Here is a 14,905-nt window from a genome sequence, read left to right on the forward strand (position 1 = left end):
ATCCGGAAAGCAAGGGAGAGATGTTAGAGTTGGGAAAGTCCGTGTACGCCTCTCGACTCTCGACATGAACCGCGTCTACCTAAACTCATACACCTTAACCGTGATCTTACCAAGCGGAGCCAAGAAAATGGGAGAAATCGAGATCGCGGTTAGATTCTCTTGTCCATCTTGGCTAAGCATTATTCAAGCTTATGTCACACCAATGCTACCTAGGATGCACTACGTCCGCCCGCTTGGTCCAGCTCAACAAGACATTTTGCGTCACACGGCTATGCGTATCGTGACAGCCAGGCTAGCGCGGTCTGAGCCTCCATTAGGTCAAGAGGTGGTTCAATACATGCTAGACACGGACAATCATGTGTGGAGCATGAGGAGAAGCAAAGCTAATTGGTTCCGTGTCATCACGTTCTTGTCACGTGCCGCAACTATAGCCCGTTGGATTCACGGGATTCGAACTTGGGTTCACCCACCAACCACCGTTCTCGTTCACTTGCTTCTCGTGGCCATCGTCTTGTGTCCACATTTAGTCCTCCCAACAGTTTTCATGTACGCGTTCTTGATCATAGCCTTAAGATTCCGTTACCGTGGTAGAGTCAAAGTCAACAGTGTGGACCCACGTTTCTCTTGCGTTGACTCTGTCGCTCCTGACGAGCTCGACGAGGAGTTTGACGGTTTCCCGGCGACGAGACCACCGGAGGTTGTTCGTATAAGGTATGACCGGTTAAGGGCACTGGCCGGTCGGGCACAGACTTTGCTAGGTGACGTGGCGGCTCAAGGGGAGCGTGTGGAGGCGTTGTTCAACTGGAGAGACCCACGTGCGACGTGTATATTCGTGGTGTTCTGTCTTTTCGCGTCGTTTTTGTTCTACATCGTGCCGTTTAAAGTCTTCATTTTGGGGTCAGGTTTTTACTACATTCGACATCCGAGGTTTAGAGACGATATGCCTTCCGTTCCGGTCAACTTTTTCCGGCGACTTCCTTCGATGTCAGATCAGATTCTGTGACTCGGGAAAAAAGGGTTATAATCGTGTGTTTTTTTTGTTCTTTTATCTATTTTGGGTCATGTAATCCTCAGATATTCGGTTGTCCAAAAAAAAAAGTAATCCTCAGATATTCAATTATTTTATTTTTCAATATATCTTAATAATTACTTCTCTTTCTACTAAAGTAAAGCTTCTTAAATTTGAAGAGGTGGGTCCGTGAGTGGACCTTAAGATGTAAACTTCACCAATTGGTGGGAATTAGACCGTTAGTGCTTTGTAGGGACAATTATTTAATTGATAACGTAAATTATTAAATTCGCATTAAAAAAACAAACAGACAAAAGAAAATCGTATATGATTCGTGGTTTTTAGGTAACGAAGTTGGTGTAGATGACCGTTGCTGCCTCGTAGTCGTAGGAGCGCTGCTCTAGGGAAAAAGGAAAACTCAAACACGCGCCGACCAAAGACAAAGGAAAAATATTATTGATTGTGTTACCAAAAAAGGCAAAAGGCTATTTTAGGAAGCTATTAAAATGGTGTCACCGGTCACCGCCGGATTAGTTTAGACTTTAGATCAATTATCTTCAGTTTCTTATCTCATAGAAGAAGCATGTATTGTACGTGTTGAGGCGTTGTTCAACATGTACTAGTATCACAATTTCGCCCACCAAAACATTCAAATGACTTTAAAATTATATCTAAACATTTTGTTTATTCCCTTATGAAATCACTAAAGAACAAACACCAACCCCAAACAAAAAAATCAAGAAAGAATAAGATCAAATGTATTTTCATGTAGAGTTGTGTAACTCACACTTCCTATCTACATTGTCTATTGAAAAAGTTTTTTCTCAACAAAAGCCTTAATAGTAAACTCTTCAACCTTCTAGCCCCCGGACCAGGACCTGTATCTCGTTTAGACCCACGTTTCCGTTTCCTTCTCAGAATCTCTCGGTCTATCCTATTGAGAACAGGGTCATTGCTCTTGAACTTCCTTGCGAATGGTCGGTTGCTCATTACCATCTTTCTGTAATCCCTTGTCCCTAGAATCTTAGGGTGCTGCTTTGGCGGGTTGTCCCAGGCAATGTAGTGGAGGTCGTGGTTCACAGTCGTGTTCTTGAACTCATCCGAGTTGCATATAAGTGTCTGAAAATAGCCTTCCGGGGATGAAACGAAGTTTGTGTAGTAGAGAAGAAGTGTTCTTGGTAAGTTGTCATACCCTATTATGCAATATTCTGAGAACGGTCTTGAGAGGAGTGTCCAAGCAGAACCTGAAAAGATATTTTATACTATGTTATATCATCATCTTCTAACTAAAGAAAAAGACAGTTCGCCTAAGTTTACTTCTAAGTTCTAACTATTATCCCTTTTTACCTAAGTAAACTTTCTAATTATTAGGTAATCCAAAAGAAAACTTATAAATATGATATCTTCTTTAGAAAATGAAGGAAGACTTTTCCTAGTTATGAACTACTAAATATATGCACTATGACTATGTAAAGCAAGCAAGCCATTACCTGTGAAGAGCTTGAAAGAAGTAGGGAGGGCTCGCTGATTGCTAACCCACCAAATCTCTGACTTGTTGAGGCTGTAAAGCCCTGGATCTATTATTATTGGTTTCCCTCTTTTGTTCCTACACGTTTTATCATACCAACATTAAGTTCATAATTTTTTCCTTACGAAACCAACAATGCTATTAAAACCACTTATTTTTTTTTAAAACATAGTTTCACTAGTTCTGTTTTTCTCCTTTAAGAGTATTGAATAGTTAATTTCAATGACAAAATACTCGAAAAGGAAAAAGAAGAAAAACTAAAACTGACATTTTCCATCCCAGTCGGCTTGAGTGCTGTATGAAGTTGAGATCTCTAGGCAACTCAGAAAACGCATAGATCAGATCTGCATTTATTTTATAAATTAAGTAAGTTTACAAAAGACTTACATCACCACATACAAATACTAAACTATACTATAGAGTTAATTAAAAATAGATAATCACCAAAATCAATGCCTAAACCGATCGCAACAAGTGCATTCATGTATCACGACGAACTAATCCTGACCATTGCATTCTTATCATAATTCCAAAATCTAAACTACATTGTAAATTTTTATGAATCATCATTAAGTTTAGAAGCAAATAAAGAAACATACAGACTTTAACTTAGAATGGTACGTCCTTGATCACACAAACCTAGATCCATTCCTAATCGACTAATCCAAAAAAAAGTTTCTAAATAAAGATGTCAAATTAAACGAACCAACCAAATAGGAAACTTTTGATTAATCAACTAAGTTAGTTAATTCAGTTTATATCATCAATTCACTCACCGTACCGTCTTGTGTGACGAGAGGGTAATCAGAAGCACTGAGATTGATGAACCAATCCCACCGACAACATCTCAAGAGCAAAGCCATTGCGTGAAGCGTCGTCGCGAGCATCGTCGGTCCTCTGTAAGTCACCAGATTCGGTTTCCCGACGATCATCACATTACCCTCCGGCTGAAACAGAGGCTCTCCGGCTACGAACCTTGCCATCTCCAGATGCTCTTCCTCGGGCGCCTCCAGGTCAAGATGGATCAAATAGTGGTTTCTTCGGTGGTAGAGAGATCGGAGGAGGCGTTTGAGTTTACCAGCGTCGCCTTTGGAGGCGGAGATTAGGTAGGCGAAACAGGGGAGGGTAGAGCTGTGGTTTAGGTTGGATTCGAGGGGTAAAGTAGGGATTTTTGAGGAAGTGAATAGAGTTTTGGTAGTGGGGATGATGTAGAGAAGAGAGAAGAGGAGTGAAGTAAGAGAGAAGCAGATCATCAACAGTTTCTTCATCGCCATTCTTGTCTCTCTCTCTCTCTCTCTGTGTTTTTTTTCTTCGAAACTCTCTTCTTGAGACGAGACAGTTTATTGTGGTTTAGTGATGGATAGTTTGTAAAATCACAAAGGTACCCCTTTATTTTTGTATGTTTANCGCCATTGCGTGAAGCGTCGTCGCAAGCATCGTCGGTCCTCTGTAAGTCACCAGATTCGGTTTCCCGACGATCATCACATTACCCTCCGGCTGAAACAGAGGCTCTCCGGCTACGAACCTTGCCATCTCCAGATGCTCTTCCTCGGGCGCCTCCAGGTCAAGATGGATCAAATAGTGGTTTCTTCGGTGGTAGAGAGATCGGAGGAGGCGTTTGAGTTTACCAGCGTCGCCTTTGGAGGCGGAGATTAGGTAGGCGAAACAGGGGAGGGTAGAGCTGTGGTTTAGGTTGGATTCGAGGGGTAAAGTAGGGATTTTTGAGGAAGTGAATAGAGTTTTGGTAGTGGGGATGATGTAGAGAAGAGAGAAGAGGAGTGAAGTAAGAGAGAAGCAGATCATCAACAGTTTCTTCATCGCCATTCTTGTCTCTCTCTCTCTCTCTCTGTGTTTTTTTTCTTCGAAACTCTCTTCTTGAGACGAGACAGTTTATTGTGGTTTAGTGATGGATAGTTTGTAAAATCACAAAGGTACCCCTTTATTTTTGTATGTTTATGTTATTGCCCAAATAGTCTGAAATATGAACAAACTCCCAGTTCTAATCTTAGTAATCACATAAAAACGTGTTAATCTGTTATAAGTTCTATAGTGGAATTAAATTCCGTACTTAATATATTCATCACCAATAGCTTGAGAGATATTTGTCACCAAACTTGATATAAAGATGGATCAACAAACAAATTAAGGGAAATATTAACCCCAAAAATAAAGAATGAAAAAAAAAATCAATTATTTGTGTATTGGTATGGCCGTATGAAAAAGTATTTGTATCCCCCCCAAAAACATATAAAATTTAGCCAGTGGGGTCTAGTGCTTCTAAATTTTAACCCGATAAAAGCATGTTTATTTACTACCACCACACAAAAAGGTACATTTACTGATCATGTAAAAATTGTTTTTGAAAAGAGATAAATGGAAATAGGAATGATTTTAAAAGTTCAGACAAATCTAACTATAAGAAGGGAGAGTTCAGAAAATCTAAAAGAAAAGGCAGTAAGTAAGTAAGATTTGGGGTTCCTTGCTTTGAAGCTAAGTCCTCCATCTGTCCTTATCTCTCACATTCTTCCACATGTTCTTTAGATCTTCAAACTCTCGCTACTCACGTGTGTGTGTGTGAAGTCAGTTTACGTTAATAACCTTATTCTAGCGGGTAAGATTTTGGAATTTAGCAGGGATACACTTGTAAATTCCCAACGAGCTGATATTAATGTAAGTGGTTGGCCGAATTTGTGGATGATGTCAAATTGTTTGAGTACGTCCGGTCCGACCGATGATACATTTTGTTTTTGGTTCTTCGATTTTTTATAGTAAATAAGTACATACATTTTTAAGAGACTGAAATTTACCCAATTTGATTTACTTTTTTTTTTTCTTTCATTTTTTTTCGGATCGAACTACAGTATTCGAACAAACTTGGTTTAGTGCAGAGTAATTTACACATTTTAAAATGTCAATCCAGAACCGAGTACGTTGTTACATGTAGTGTATGATGTACTCTGGTTTGTTCGGGTTTGAACCATTTTGGTCAGGAGCTCGATAGAGGCCCAATAAGGCCTATGTACTTTGTAAATTTGTTTCTGGGGTTTGTTTAGACCTTGTCAAAGATACTTAACATGATCAACTATTATAAAATGCTAATTTCTCTAATTCATAATTTTATTTTATTACAGTTTCGTAGGGAGAGAGAGCCACGCTAAAAAAAAAAAAAAGATTTAACGTGTTGATGTAAATTTCCATGTGATAATGGTTATAGATTATCATTTGTGTACTTGTGGAATGTTTGAGTTGGTAACTAGTACGAAGGTCCACTTTACCTAATTTGTCTTTTTTGCTTTAGGTATTGATTTGTACGCTTTCGAGTACAGGAGTAAGCAATCCATCTTGACCAACCTCACCATCATCATTTTCTATTTTCTCTCTCACAATAAATCAATCTTTTTAGTTTAAAAAAAAATATATATATATATTTATATATATATTTTAATTATTCTTCTGTCATTATAGAGAGCACAAACATTTATAGTTCTAATTTTAATTTTTATTTAATACATTCAGTTATAAAATTAAAAATGAAACTTCATTTAAGTAACAGAAAGTTGTTAGTTTCCTGACAACACAATGATACATTTTTATGGCTAAAGTTGTCGAGTAATTCTAGTTAAAGACAATGTTGAGACCTATATATCATTTATTTTAATTAATTAACTTTTTCATAACGGCTACAATTATTTGCAAAATATATGTGTTGTTCCGAAATTTCTTAATCATAAAGATTGCAAAATAAAAAGAAGACAGAATATTGAATATTCATAGCAATCCTGTGGATGATAAAGTTTCGGTACTTATCATCTCTCACGCCTAAAAGTAACAACAAAGGCATAAAGGAAAAAACTGAGCAAACGTATTTAGTTTGTGTACTCTCGTTTCTCTTTTCTTTTTCCTTTTCCTTGAAATATCTTATATAGTTTCTTTCGTTGCTTCAAATAACTTCAACTATCACTTTTGTAATTTTACTCCGCAGACCATAAGTATAATGTATAGAAAAGAGGAAGTTGACAGAAACAGGGAAACTAAATATTTGCACATTAAACTTATCATTATAATGTTATACATGTCTCCATCTCATCCATCATATGATTATGCACAAATAAATACCACCAATGTAAAAATTAACGAAAAGATTCAAAGACACCACCATCTGCCATGTTATCAAACACGTCAACAAAATCATACTTGATTGGAACCAAGGAAGTTGAGAAAGACAATTGTGGAATTTTAGATCGTATATTATATTACATGGAGTAGGTAGCCAAGATGAACCTACATGTATCAATTACTACCAACATATAAACCTAACAGAAAGAAAAGACAAACAAAACAATTTAATGTGTATGTAAAACGTATAACCATAAGTTTGTGGAGTATGTATGTTAGACCAAATGAAAAGATTGATAATGTTAATTTCTTGGGGGATCAGGAAATAAGGAAACTTTAATTAAAAAGTCAAGACAACAATATAAAGTGTAGGTTTAGTTTAAAGATGGAGTAAGTCAAAGTAATGGAACAATAAAGTATGTCTATTAAATATTCGAAACTAATTTAATAAAACATCAATAAAATAAAAGAAGTGATTGACTAAGATGTGTATGTATATACATATATACAGAAGAATGAATGATTGATGAAGATGGTTAAGTGGAACTTGGGTTTCAAGGAACACTCCTGGCAAATACAACGCAGTTATGCCTACACCAACAAGCAACGGCCATGCCTCTCGCTTGCAGATTCAAGAACCAAGAACAATGTCTCCTCTTCCTCCTTCTTCTTCTCCAATCGCCTTCAAGGTATGTTATTTCTCACTTTTGAATCAAGAAACAGGAAACTCCTTTCTTGATCTCTGTATCTTCTCCATCTCTGTTTATTTCTTGACTCAAACAAATCCAAGACTCAGTTTTCTTCTATCTTCTTGTTTCTCAATGGTGCTTTTTTTTCTTGCATCATGTTCATATCGAATTCACATTAACCAGCCTCGAATCACCCGTTGATGAGATAACCAATTTGTTTGTCTTTTGCAGGAACAACAAGGTAGACCACCTCCCACCGCACATCAAACAATAGCAGGAAAACTCTTTAGAAACCTCTTCAAGGGTCTTCTCTTCTCACAACTAACCTTAATATCGCTTCTGGTGATTGTTCTCACCATTCGCGGTCTCATCTCAGCAAGTTCACACCATTTCCACCCCAAGAAATGGTACCCTCCTTTACTAGCGTCTGTTGCTGTCTCAGGAGTTGCATCTTTAGCCTGGCAATGCATCTTTATCTACAATCCATCTAGAGCAGTCAGAGCAACGTTCTGGCTTAGTCCAATACTCACCTGCTCGGTAGGGATCTTGCTTGTTCTTATAGGCTCGGCAGTAGATGCAGGGATCGGTTCAGTTTTTGTGCTTTTCGCCATTACTCAGTCTCTGTATGGTTGCTGGATCACTACCAGGTTTGAATACACCGATAAGATATTGTCACTTGCTACAGCATTTCCACCTGCAAGAACCAGAGAAGTAGTCTGTTTATCAATCACTGTCAGCTTGGTTTACTCTGGTTTTTTGTTGACTGGAATAGGAGGAGCAACGTCCACTAGAACAAGTCTAGATCTATTGTTCATATCCGTAATCTTGATAAGCTTAGCGTGTACAATGCAAGTTCTCAAGAATGTACAACAAGTTGCGATCTCGAGGGCGAGATATGTAAACTTTGCTCATGGAGAAGAGATGGACGCTTGGGATGCTTTTCGCATCACTATGAAACACTTGGTTGGGAGCATCTGCATTGGCTCGACGCTTGTTCCAATCGTCGTATTCATCAGAGGGTCGATCAGAAGCGTTAATCTAATGTCAGGGAGCAGCGATGAGGTCATGTATTCAGGTGCTGATTGCTTCTCTTCCATTGCCAACAAACTCATTACACTTGGAAACAGATGGGGCTTTGTACATGTGGGAACTTATGATAAAGGATTCGTGGAGGCTTCGAGTGACACTTGGAATAAGTTCAGAAGTACAAGTGGGTTAGAGAAACTGATTGATTCGGATCTGACTAGCTCCTTCTGCTTCCTCAGTGCGGTTTCTGTTGGAGCTGTCTCTTCATTGACTGCTGGAATATGGATGTTGTTGATCCACAAGGACTATGCCTTGGAAGTGACTCTATATGCTTTCATGATTGGATATTTCGTGGTAAGAGATAAGTATTTCTAAGGCAATTAGCCGTAAAGATGATCAACATTGCCTTGGACAAAAAGTAGCTTATGTTATGTACCTGGTTTTGTGTGTCTGTTCAGGGAAGGGTAGCTTTGGCGTGGGTACAGGCATGTGTCTTGGCTTACTATGTAGCTTATTCTGAAGATCCTCACAGTGTGCGGTTTGACGGTACGATTCCACATCGTATTCAGCGTCTTCAAATGTTAAGTGCTCACCGAGACAACAGAGAGCTTGAGATGGGTAGAGAGAGAGAAGAAGATACTTATAATAATTGTTGACTCTTGAGGGGAGACTCACCACAAACATGTAAACATTAGCATTAGTATATTTTTCTATCTTTCTTCAAGCTTAATAGATTCTATTGATTGGCAAAATATTAGATTCAGCGTGTTCATATGTAAAACCTTCAGCTAAAGAAACAATGTACATATTTACATTGTAATTCTTATCATCTTGAGAAATCTTTCTGGAGCTTTTTGTTTGATTCCATCGATATCATCACATAAAATTTGGCATTAACATTGTAATTCTTATCATCTAGATCAAATCTTTCAATTTAGAAAAGAAAGATGAAACAATACTGTCATCTAAACCAGGACTTATATTGCAAATTCCAAATATATAACAACAAAAAAAGTTCAACAACCAGAGAATTTTTTTCTTGTTTGGTCTGCCCACAAAAACATAGTTCATTCATCTGACACACCCAGATCATGCATCGCCTTGGATACCTGAAAGACAGATGAACATCCTGGTTTAGATGTCGAGGTTTGAAGCTTAGCCTGCAAGAAAAAAATAAACATTCCTATTGAACACACAATACACATACCATTTCCTTACGACGTTGTTCCTGGATATTCAATTCTTCCTGATCTCTCTTCGAAATCATATTTTCATTAAAGACCCTAATAAATTCTGAGGTATGCAAAAAAAAAAAAAAAGGAAACAATCACCAAAATATTGTAAAATGAATAATAAATCTCACAAGAATGATATACACACACATACGAAATTCTCACTATTACCGTAACCATAAGATCCAACAACAACCCCATCGAAGTAAGTAACATTATTCCACCTTGCCGCTGCCGCAAAGAAAAACCTTCCTCTTCCTCTGATTTGTTTCTTTCTATAAAAAAGGCGAAAAATATAAATGATCTAATGGGCCTGTCGATTATTCATACAATTCAAGTATGTATTGGTCGTCGGTTATAATGGGCCTGTCGTTTATTCATAAAACCGGTCCAAATGTCCGTGGTTAGAGGGTACATTTAATCCTACAATTGTCGTTTTCCTTTTTGGTCGTCGTAATCTAGTACAGTCTGTATTACTCAAACCAGGAGTAATAACCAATTATAGAGCTGAACCACTCGGTTTAACTTGCTAGTCTATCTACACGGTTGGCACATAAATCTCATTATTAAATACAAGTTAACCAGTAAATTTCTATACATTTGTGATGACATTTAGCAAATAAATCCTAAACTTAGAACTTATTTACAAACATGCCATGTATATTAATTATTAATTTGTTTTCATTTGATTAATTAATATTAAATTTTGATTTTGGAAAACAAAATCCAATTGAATTGGAAGAACTGAACACCCGATCACTCCCAAAAACACATTTAGCTTAATATAAGATATTGGATTTGTAATCTAACTTGTAAAATTATACATCAAATAAACAAACACGTTTAGATATAATGATCTTTTGTGCTATAAAGCACAAATAATAAACCCTGAAAACCAAAAACCCTAAAGATGAAATTTGGGGGTGGGTGGGAGGTGTTCACTTAGCAATTTGTATCGAAATTTTCACTTTTTATTATTATTATTATTTTTTTTTTCTGACGGATACCGAAATTGTTGGTGTTGTTGAAGAGGGTTTAGAAAAGCTGTCAATGATAAATGAGTGTTGTGGCTAGAGGTAAAAGAAAAAAGACCTTGAATATTCTCAAGATGGCTGACTGGACAATCGGAGCAAAAGCGTCTGCCAAGATTTCAGAAGCAGTGGATTTTTTTTAAAGAGTAGAAAAAGAGTACACATGTGATGATTGTCGTTAATTGCAATTTTTATTAAAAAAAATAATTCAATAAAAAACACATTAAAAAAAATCAATTAGAGTATGATAAATAAAACTAACTTCAATTTGCATGGCAACTTAACAAAATATTTGTTCGGTGCAAAATAAATAAATTTGTTAAAATCCATAACAAAGAAAAATCTTCAATCGTAAATTTGTTAGTCTTTTGAGTGATGTATCTATGTATTATATATAGGTGCATGATTCAAAGGGTTTGAAGTTTTTTTTTTAGAGGATTGTCATATATATATATATATAGACCAGCTTAAAACTCGAACCAGGAGCCGAACCACTCGGTTCAACTTGCTAGTCTTTATCTACACGGTTCACACGTAAAATCTCAATATTAATAGAAATTAACCAATTAATTTCAATGTATTATTATTACTTATTAGCCATAAAAATTAAGATATTTGTATTCCAAATTACCAAGAAATCAAATCAGACCTCTAATTATTGGGTATATACTACTTTGGTTCTGCAAATATCAACTGAGTAATTAAAAAACCGGTTTAGTTCAAAACCGGAAAACGCGACGCCTGGAAACTCTCACACACACAGAGTCACAGGAGACGCTCCCGCGTCTGCAAAAGAACGGATAAAGTCTCTCTTTCTCTTTCTCTTTCTCTTTCTCTTTCACTCTCTCTCTCTCTCTCTCTCTCTCTCTCTCTCTCTCAATTCAACGAAGAGGAAGAAGAAGAAGATGCTGACGAGTCCCAGTAACGCACTTCATAGTAGTACTCCGCACTTCTGGCCAGTTCGCCGGAGCAGGCTTTGCCGTTCTCGGAATTTCCCTCGTCTCAACTCCGGCGACCGTAGCAGCCGCGGCGGAGGAGGAAAATTGTGCTCCCTCTCTCTTCTCTCCGCAAGTGGCGCCGGTAAATTCAGTGTCAGAGCTCTAGTTAGACCTGATGCTACCGAAGAAGCTGACTCTGTCGGCGATGGGGCTTTGCCTTTTCCTAACCACGTTTCTGTCAAAATCCCCTTCGGCAATAGAGAGGTAATGTATTCATAAAAGCTTTAAACTTCGGATTCGGAGATGATTTGTTTTGTAAAGTGATAGACTTTTGCCTAGGATTTGAGTCACCCTTATCTTTTATAGTAGAGAGAAGCTTCAAGCAATTTTATTTATTAAAGCTGTAGTCTTTTGCTTTGAACTTTGGTTTGGGAGATGATTTGTTTTGTAAAGTGATAGACTTGGTTGAATTGGTGTGGTTAATGACCATGGATTTGAGTTCCTTATCTTTTATAGTAGAGAGAAGCTTTAAGGATGTATGTGGTGACCTTTGTTAGTTTCTTTACTATCCAGATTTTAGTAGAGACTGGTCTTATGGGGAGGCAAGCAAGCTCAGCTGTAACGGTGACAGATGGAGAAACTGTAAGTGTCCTTCTTCGTCTTCAAATTTATCGTCTATTTACTTGTTTATTCTCTAGTCTGTTATATAAGGTAGCTGTGATGGGTGTTTCACATCTAATTTTTACTATGTTTACTTTTCCATTGTAGATTGTCTACACAACCGTTTGTCTAGCTGATGTTCCCAGTGAGCCATCAGATTTTCTTCCCCTTTATGTTCACTATCAGGAGCGTTTCTCAGCTGTAGGTCGAACTAGGTACGCGTTTCTATTCTTCAATACTTTGCTATTTTGGAGCCTCTTGCTACATGAAAACTACATCATAGCCTAAATGATGATGGAACTTCTTATGATGCAGTGGTGGATTTTTCAAGCGAGAAGGGAGGACCAAAGATCATGAGGTATTATCTTATGCTAAACGATGTTGGGCTACTTTTATTTCTCCATATTTCTTAACATGTTTCTAACACTTTATGGTTATGCAGGTTCTGATTTGTAGGTTGATCGATAGACCTATACGCCCCACTATGCCCAAAGGTTTCTACAATGAAACTCAGATATTATCCTGGGTAAGGCCTTCTTTTCAATACTATTCAAGTACTTTTTGGATGGGGTTATTTGGGAAGTAAGGACTGTTTCTTTTCGCCTCTCTTTACTCATCTTTCTTTTGTCTCTGTAAGATGGCATTTCTTGTGTTGTGTGCCTACTACTTTTTTCATGAAATAACTTACATTTTTATGATTACTTAAAAACATGTATGTGATGATTGTATTCTTTTCCTTGATTCAGGTTTTGAGCTACGATGGATTACACGCACCTGATGCTTTAGCTGTTACATCTGCTGGAATTGCTGTGTATGTAGGGTTATCTAGTTTCCGTTTTCATATTAGTGAAGTTTCTTTATCTTGGGGACGTTGACATGGCTTGTGTAATGAATGAAAACCACAGAGCTCTTTCAGAAGTACCAAATGCGAAAGCGGTTGCAGGAGTTCGGGTTGGTCTTATTGGGGGTGAATTCATCGTCAATCCAACCGTGAAGGAGATGGAAGAATCACAACTAGATTTGTTTCTAGCTGGAACAGATACTGCAATTTTAACAATAGAGGTGTGAACTCTAATCTTTACCTGAGTTTGCAAGATTTGCACATTTCATCTTGTTCTGCTTAATCTTGACTCAGCCCTTGCTCATTACAAAATATGGGATTGCAGGGATACAGTAATTTTCTTCCTGAGGAGATGCTGCTCCAAGCTGTTAAAGTTGGACAGGTATTTCGATTTTTTGATTGTGGTTATTTCAATTTTGAAAGATCTAGATTAGGTACTGAATGTGTGACTTTTTCAAATTTTTACCAGGAAGCTGTACAGGCTACATGCATTGCTATTGAAGCTTTAGCAAAGAAACATGGAAAGCCCAAAATGCTTGACGCTATTAGATTACCACCTCCTGAGCTATACAAGCATGTGAAAGTATGTTTATACACCTTGTTTCCATTTTGGTTTGCCAGAATGCAAATGCAGTTATATTATCTTGTAAATCATGTGTCAAATGAATTGCTTTCTGTACACAGGAACTTGCTGGTGAGGAATTGTCTAAAGCGCTACAAATTAAGAGCAAAATATCGAGAAGGAAAGCCATATCGTCCCTGGAAGAAAAGGTCTTAACAATACTGACAGAGAAGGGATATGTTATTGATGAGGAAGCATTTGGAACTATAGAAGCACAACCGGATCTGTTGGAGGATGAAGACGAGGATGAGGAAGTTGTTCCTGAAGGTGAGGTGGACCAAGGTGACGTTCACATTAGACCCATCCCCCGTAAACCTATTCCTTTGGTGAGTCTCTTAACCCTTTCTACACAATAACTTGAAATTGACCCTTTCTCCTACTCATTTTTTTTAATGCAATGTTAACAAAGTAGTCATTGCCTTTTACTAGCTATTTTCTGAAGTAGATGTCAAGCTGGTCTTCAAAGAAGTATCGTCGAAGCTCCTACGAAGGCGAATTGTTGAGGTATGTTGATAGGATTTTTTCTCATTGAAGCATTTATTGACTACACTACGGTAAAAGATCATGCTTAACATGTTCAAAGTCGACAACTGTCAGTATCTTTCCTAAATTTTCAATTTTGTTTTCACTTTTTTGGAACAAGTTTTATTGATTTCGTATTACACATTTCTACATCCCTAGGGAGGTAAAAGAAGTGATGGTCGGACTCTGGATGAGATTCGTCCTATTAATTCAAGATGTGGACTGCTTCCAAGGGCACACGGAAGTACTCTGTTCACACGTGGTGAAACACAGGTAACAACATGAGTGTTGTCCTCTGGGGGAATCCTGTGTTGCTATTTCATATGTCAATCCTTTGTGTTAGATGTATGTTAACGAAATTGGTTCGATAAGGAACATTATTGTATGATTGTTTCAGGCACTGGCAGTTGTTACTCTTGGTGATAAACAAATGGCGCAGAGAATTGACAACCTTGAGGGTTCTGATGAATACAAGAGGTTCTATCTTCAGGTCTCTTCAAAATTTGTTCTTCTTCTCACTCTGTTATTATTAGTCATATGCTGTGGTTTGTTGCACGTTTACATTTAATGTCTATTTCGAGAAAATTCGATTCTTAGTGTCTTCTTTCATTTTCTTGTTGAGCTTAAAGAGATTTTCTAAGATACTCATTGTGATGTTTCAGTACACTTTTCCTCCATCGTCTGTTGGTGA

At 37.5% G+C, this 14,905-nt stretch overlaps 4 protein-coding genes and 1 long non-coding RNA gene across 10 annotated transcripts in view; 3 read left to right on the plus strand and 2 right to left on the minus strand.

Moving 5' to 3' along the window:
* The window catches only part of LOC104763996 (protein QUIRKY-like), a 4,600-nt gene extending 3,488 nt beyond the window's left edge, over positions 1-1,112 (plus strand). The window contains exon 2 of one of the 2 annotated variants that reach the window (XM_010487416.1): positions 65-1,112. In XM_010487416.1, coding sequence (XP_010485718.1) covers positions 65-1,003 — 939 coding nt within the window. In that variant the 3' untranslated portion in view covers positions 1,004-1,112. Of the gene's footprint in view, positions 1-20 lie in introns of both variants that reach the window. The other variant, XM_010487414.1, reaches the window with a different exon arrangement.
* Positions 1,656-4,493, minus strand: LOC104763997 (beta-glucuronosyltransferase GlcAT14A-like). 3 transcript variants are annotated; one of them, XM_019240656.1, is made up of 5 exons: positions 3,945-4,493; positions 3,319-3,394; positions 2,806-2,881; positions 2,500-2,615; positions 1,656-2,253 (listed from the first exon to the last, which is right to left on the minus strand). In XM_019240656.1, exons 1-5 carry the CDS (start codon positions 4,359-4,361, stop codon positions 1,802-1,804), a joined length of 1,137 nt encoding a protein of 378 aa, XP_019096201.1. In that variant the 5' UTR covers positions 4,362-4,493; the 3' UTR covers positions 1,656-1,801. The 3 variants fall into 3 exon arrangements, with proteins under 3 accessions (XP_019096201.1, XP_010485719.1, XP_019096202.1); XM_010487417.2 differs by lacking the exon at positions 3,945-4,493 and having other exon boundaries at positions 3,319-3,893; XM_019240657.1 differs by lacking the exons at positions 2,500-2,615; positions 3,945-4,493 and having other exon boundaries at positions 2,196-2,253; positions 3,319-3,903.
* Positions 7,170-9,207, plus strand: LOC104763999 (protein PNS1-like). Its single transcript, XM_010487420.2, has 3 exons — positions 7,170-7,342; positions 7,574-8,722; positions 8,827-9,207. The coding sequence occupies exons 1-3, from the start codon at positions 7,241-7,243 to the stop codon at positions 9,022-9,024; spliced, it is 1,449 nt and encodes a 482-aa protein (XP_010485722.1). The 5' UTR covers positions 7,170-7,240; the 3' UTR covers positions 9,025-9,207.
* On the minus strand, positions 9,240-9,853 carry LOC104763998. Its single transcript, XR_763711.2, has 3 exons — positions 9,772-9,853; positions 9,576-9,661; positions 9,240-9,477 (listed from the first exon to the last, which is right to left on the minus strand). It is a non-coding gene; the product is annotated as an uncharacterized LOC104763998 (long non-coding RNA).
* Positions 11,456-14,905, plus strand: part of LOC104764000 (polyribonucleotide nucleotidyltransferase 1, chloroplastic) — a 9,409-nt gene continuing 5,959 nt past the window's right edge. Inside the window, exons 1-13 of one of the 3 annotated variants that reach the window (XM_010487421.2) lie at positions 11,456-11,833; positions 12,143-12,211; positions 12,338-12,444; positions 12,545-12,587; positions 12,672-12,755; positions 12,976-13,040; positions 13,135-13,291; positions 13,396-13,452; positions 13,540-13,653; positions 13,755-14,018; positions 14,122-14,196; positions 14,374-14,487; positions 14,612-14,704. In XM_010487421.2, the coding sequence (XP_010485723.1) occupies positions 11,537-11,833; positions 12,143-12,211; positions 12,338-12,444; positions 12,545-12,587; positions 12,672-12,755; positions 12,976-13,040; positions 13,135-13,291; positions 13,396-13,452; positions 13,540-13,653; positions 13,755-14,018; positions 14,122-14,196; positions 14,374-14,487; positions 14,612-14,704 (1,539 nt within the window). In that variant the 5' untranslated portion in view covers positions 11,456-11,536. The remainder of the gene's footprint in view (positions 11,834-12,142; positions 12,212-12,337; positions 12,445-12,544; positions 12,588-12,671; positions 12,756-12,975; positions 13,041-13,134; positions 13,292-13,395; positions 13,453-13,539; positions 13,654-13,754; positions 14,019-14,121; positions 14,197-14,373; positions 14,488-14,611; positions 14,705-14,905) is intronic. The other 2 variants (XM_019241393.1, XM_019241392.1) reach the window with 2 other exon arrangements.

The sequence above is a fragment of the Camelina sativa genome, chromosome 19 (genome assembly GCF_000633955.1).
Source record: "Camelina sativa cultivar DH55 chromosome 19, Cs, whole genome shotgun sequence".
Taxonomy (NCBI): Eukaryota; Viridiplantae; Streptophyta; class Magnoliopsida; order Brassicales; family Brassicaceae; genus Camelina; species Camelina sativa.

Excerpts from the sequence above, each read along its gene's own strand:
- LOC104763997 (XM_019240656.1), bottom strand. The coding sequence starts at position 4,361 with ATGGCGATGAAGAAACTGTTGATGATCTGCTTCTCTCTTACTTCACTC. Across the intron at positions 2,616-2,805 it reads AGCCGACTGGGATGGAAAAT|GAACAAAAGAGGGAAACCAA; the intron begins GTCAGTTTTAGT and ends TAAAACGTGTAG. Across the intron at positions 2,254-2,499 it reads TTCTTTCAAGCTCTTCACAG|GTTCTGCTTGGACACTCCTC; the intron begins GTAATGGCTTGC and ends ATATCTTTTCAG.
- LOC104763999 (XM_010487420.2), top strand. The coding sequence starts at position 7,241 with ATGCCTACACCAACAAGCAACGGCCATGCCTCTCGCTTGCAGATTCAA. Across the intron at positions 7,343-7,573 it reads CTTCTCCAATCGCCTTCAAG|GAACAACAAGGTAGACCACC; the intron begins GTATGTTATTTC and ends TGTCTTTTGCAG. Across the intron at positions 8,723-8,826 it reads TCATGATTGGATATTTCGTG|GGAAGGGTAGCTTTGGCGTG; the intron begins GTAAGAGATAAG and ends GTGTCTGTTCAG.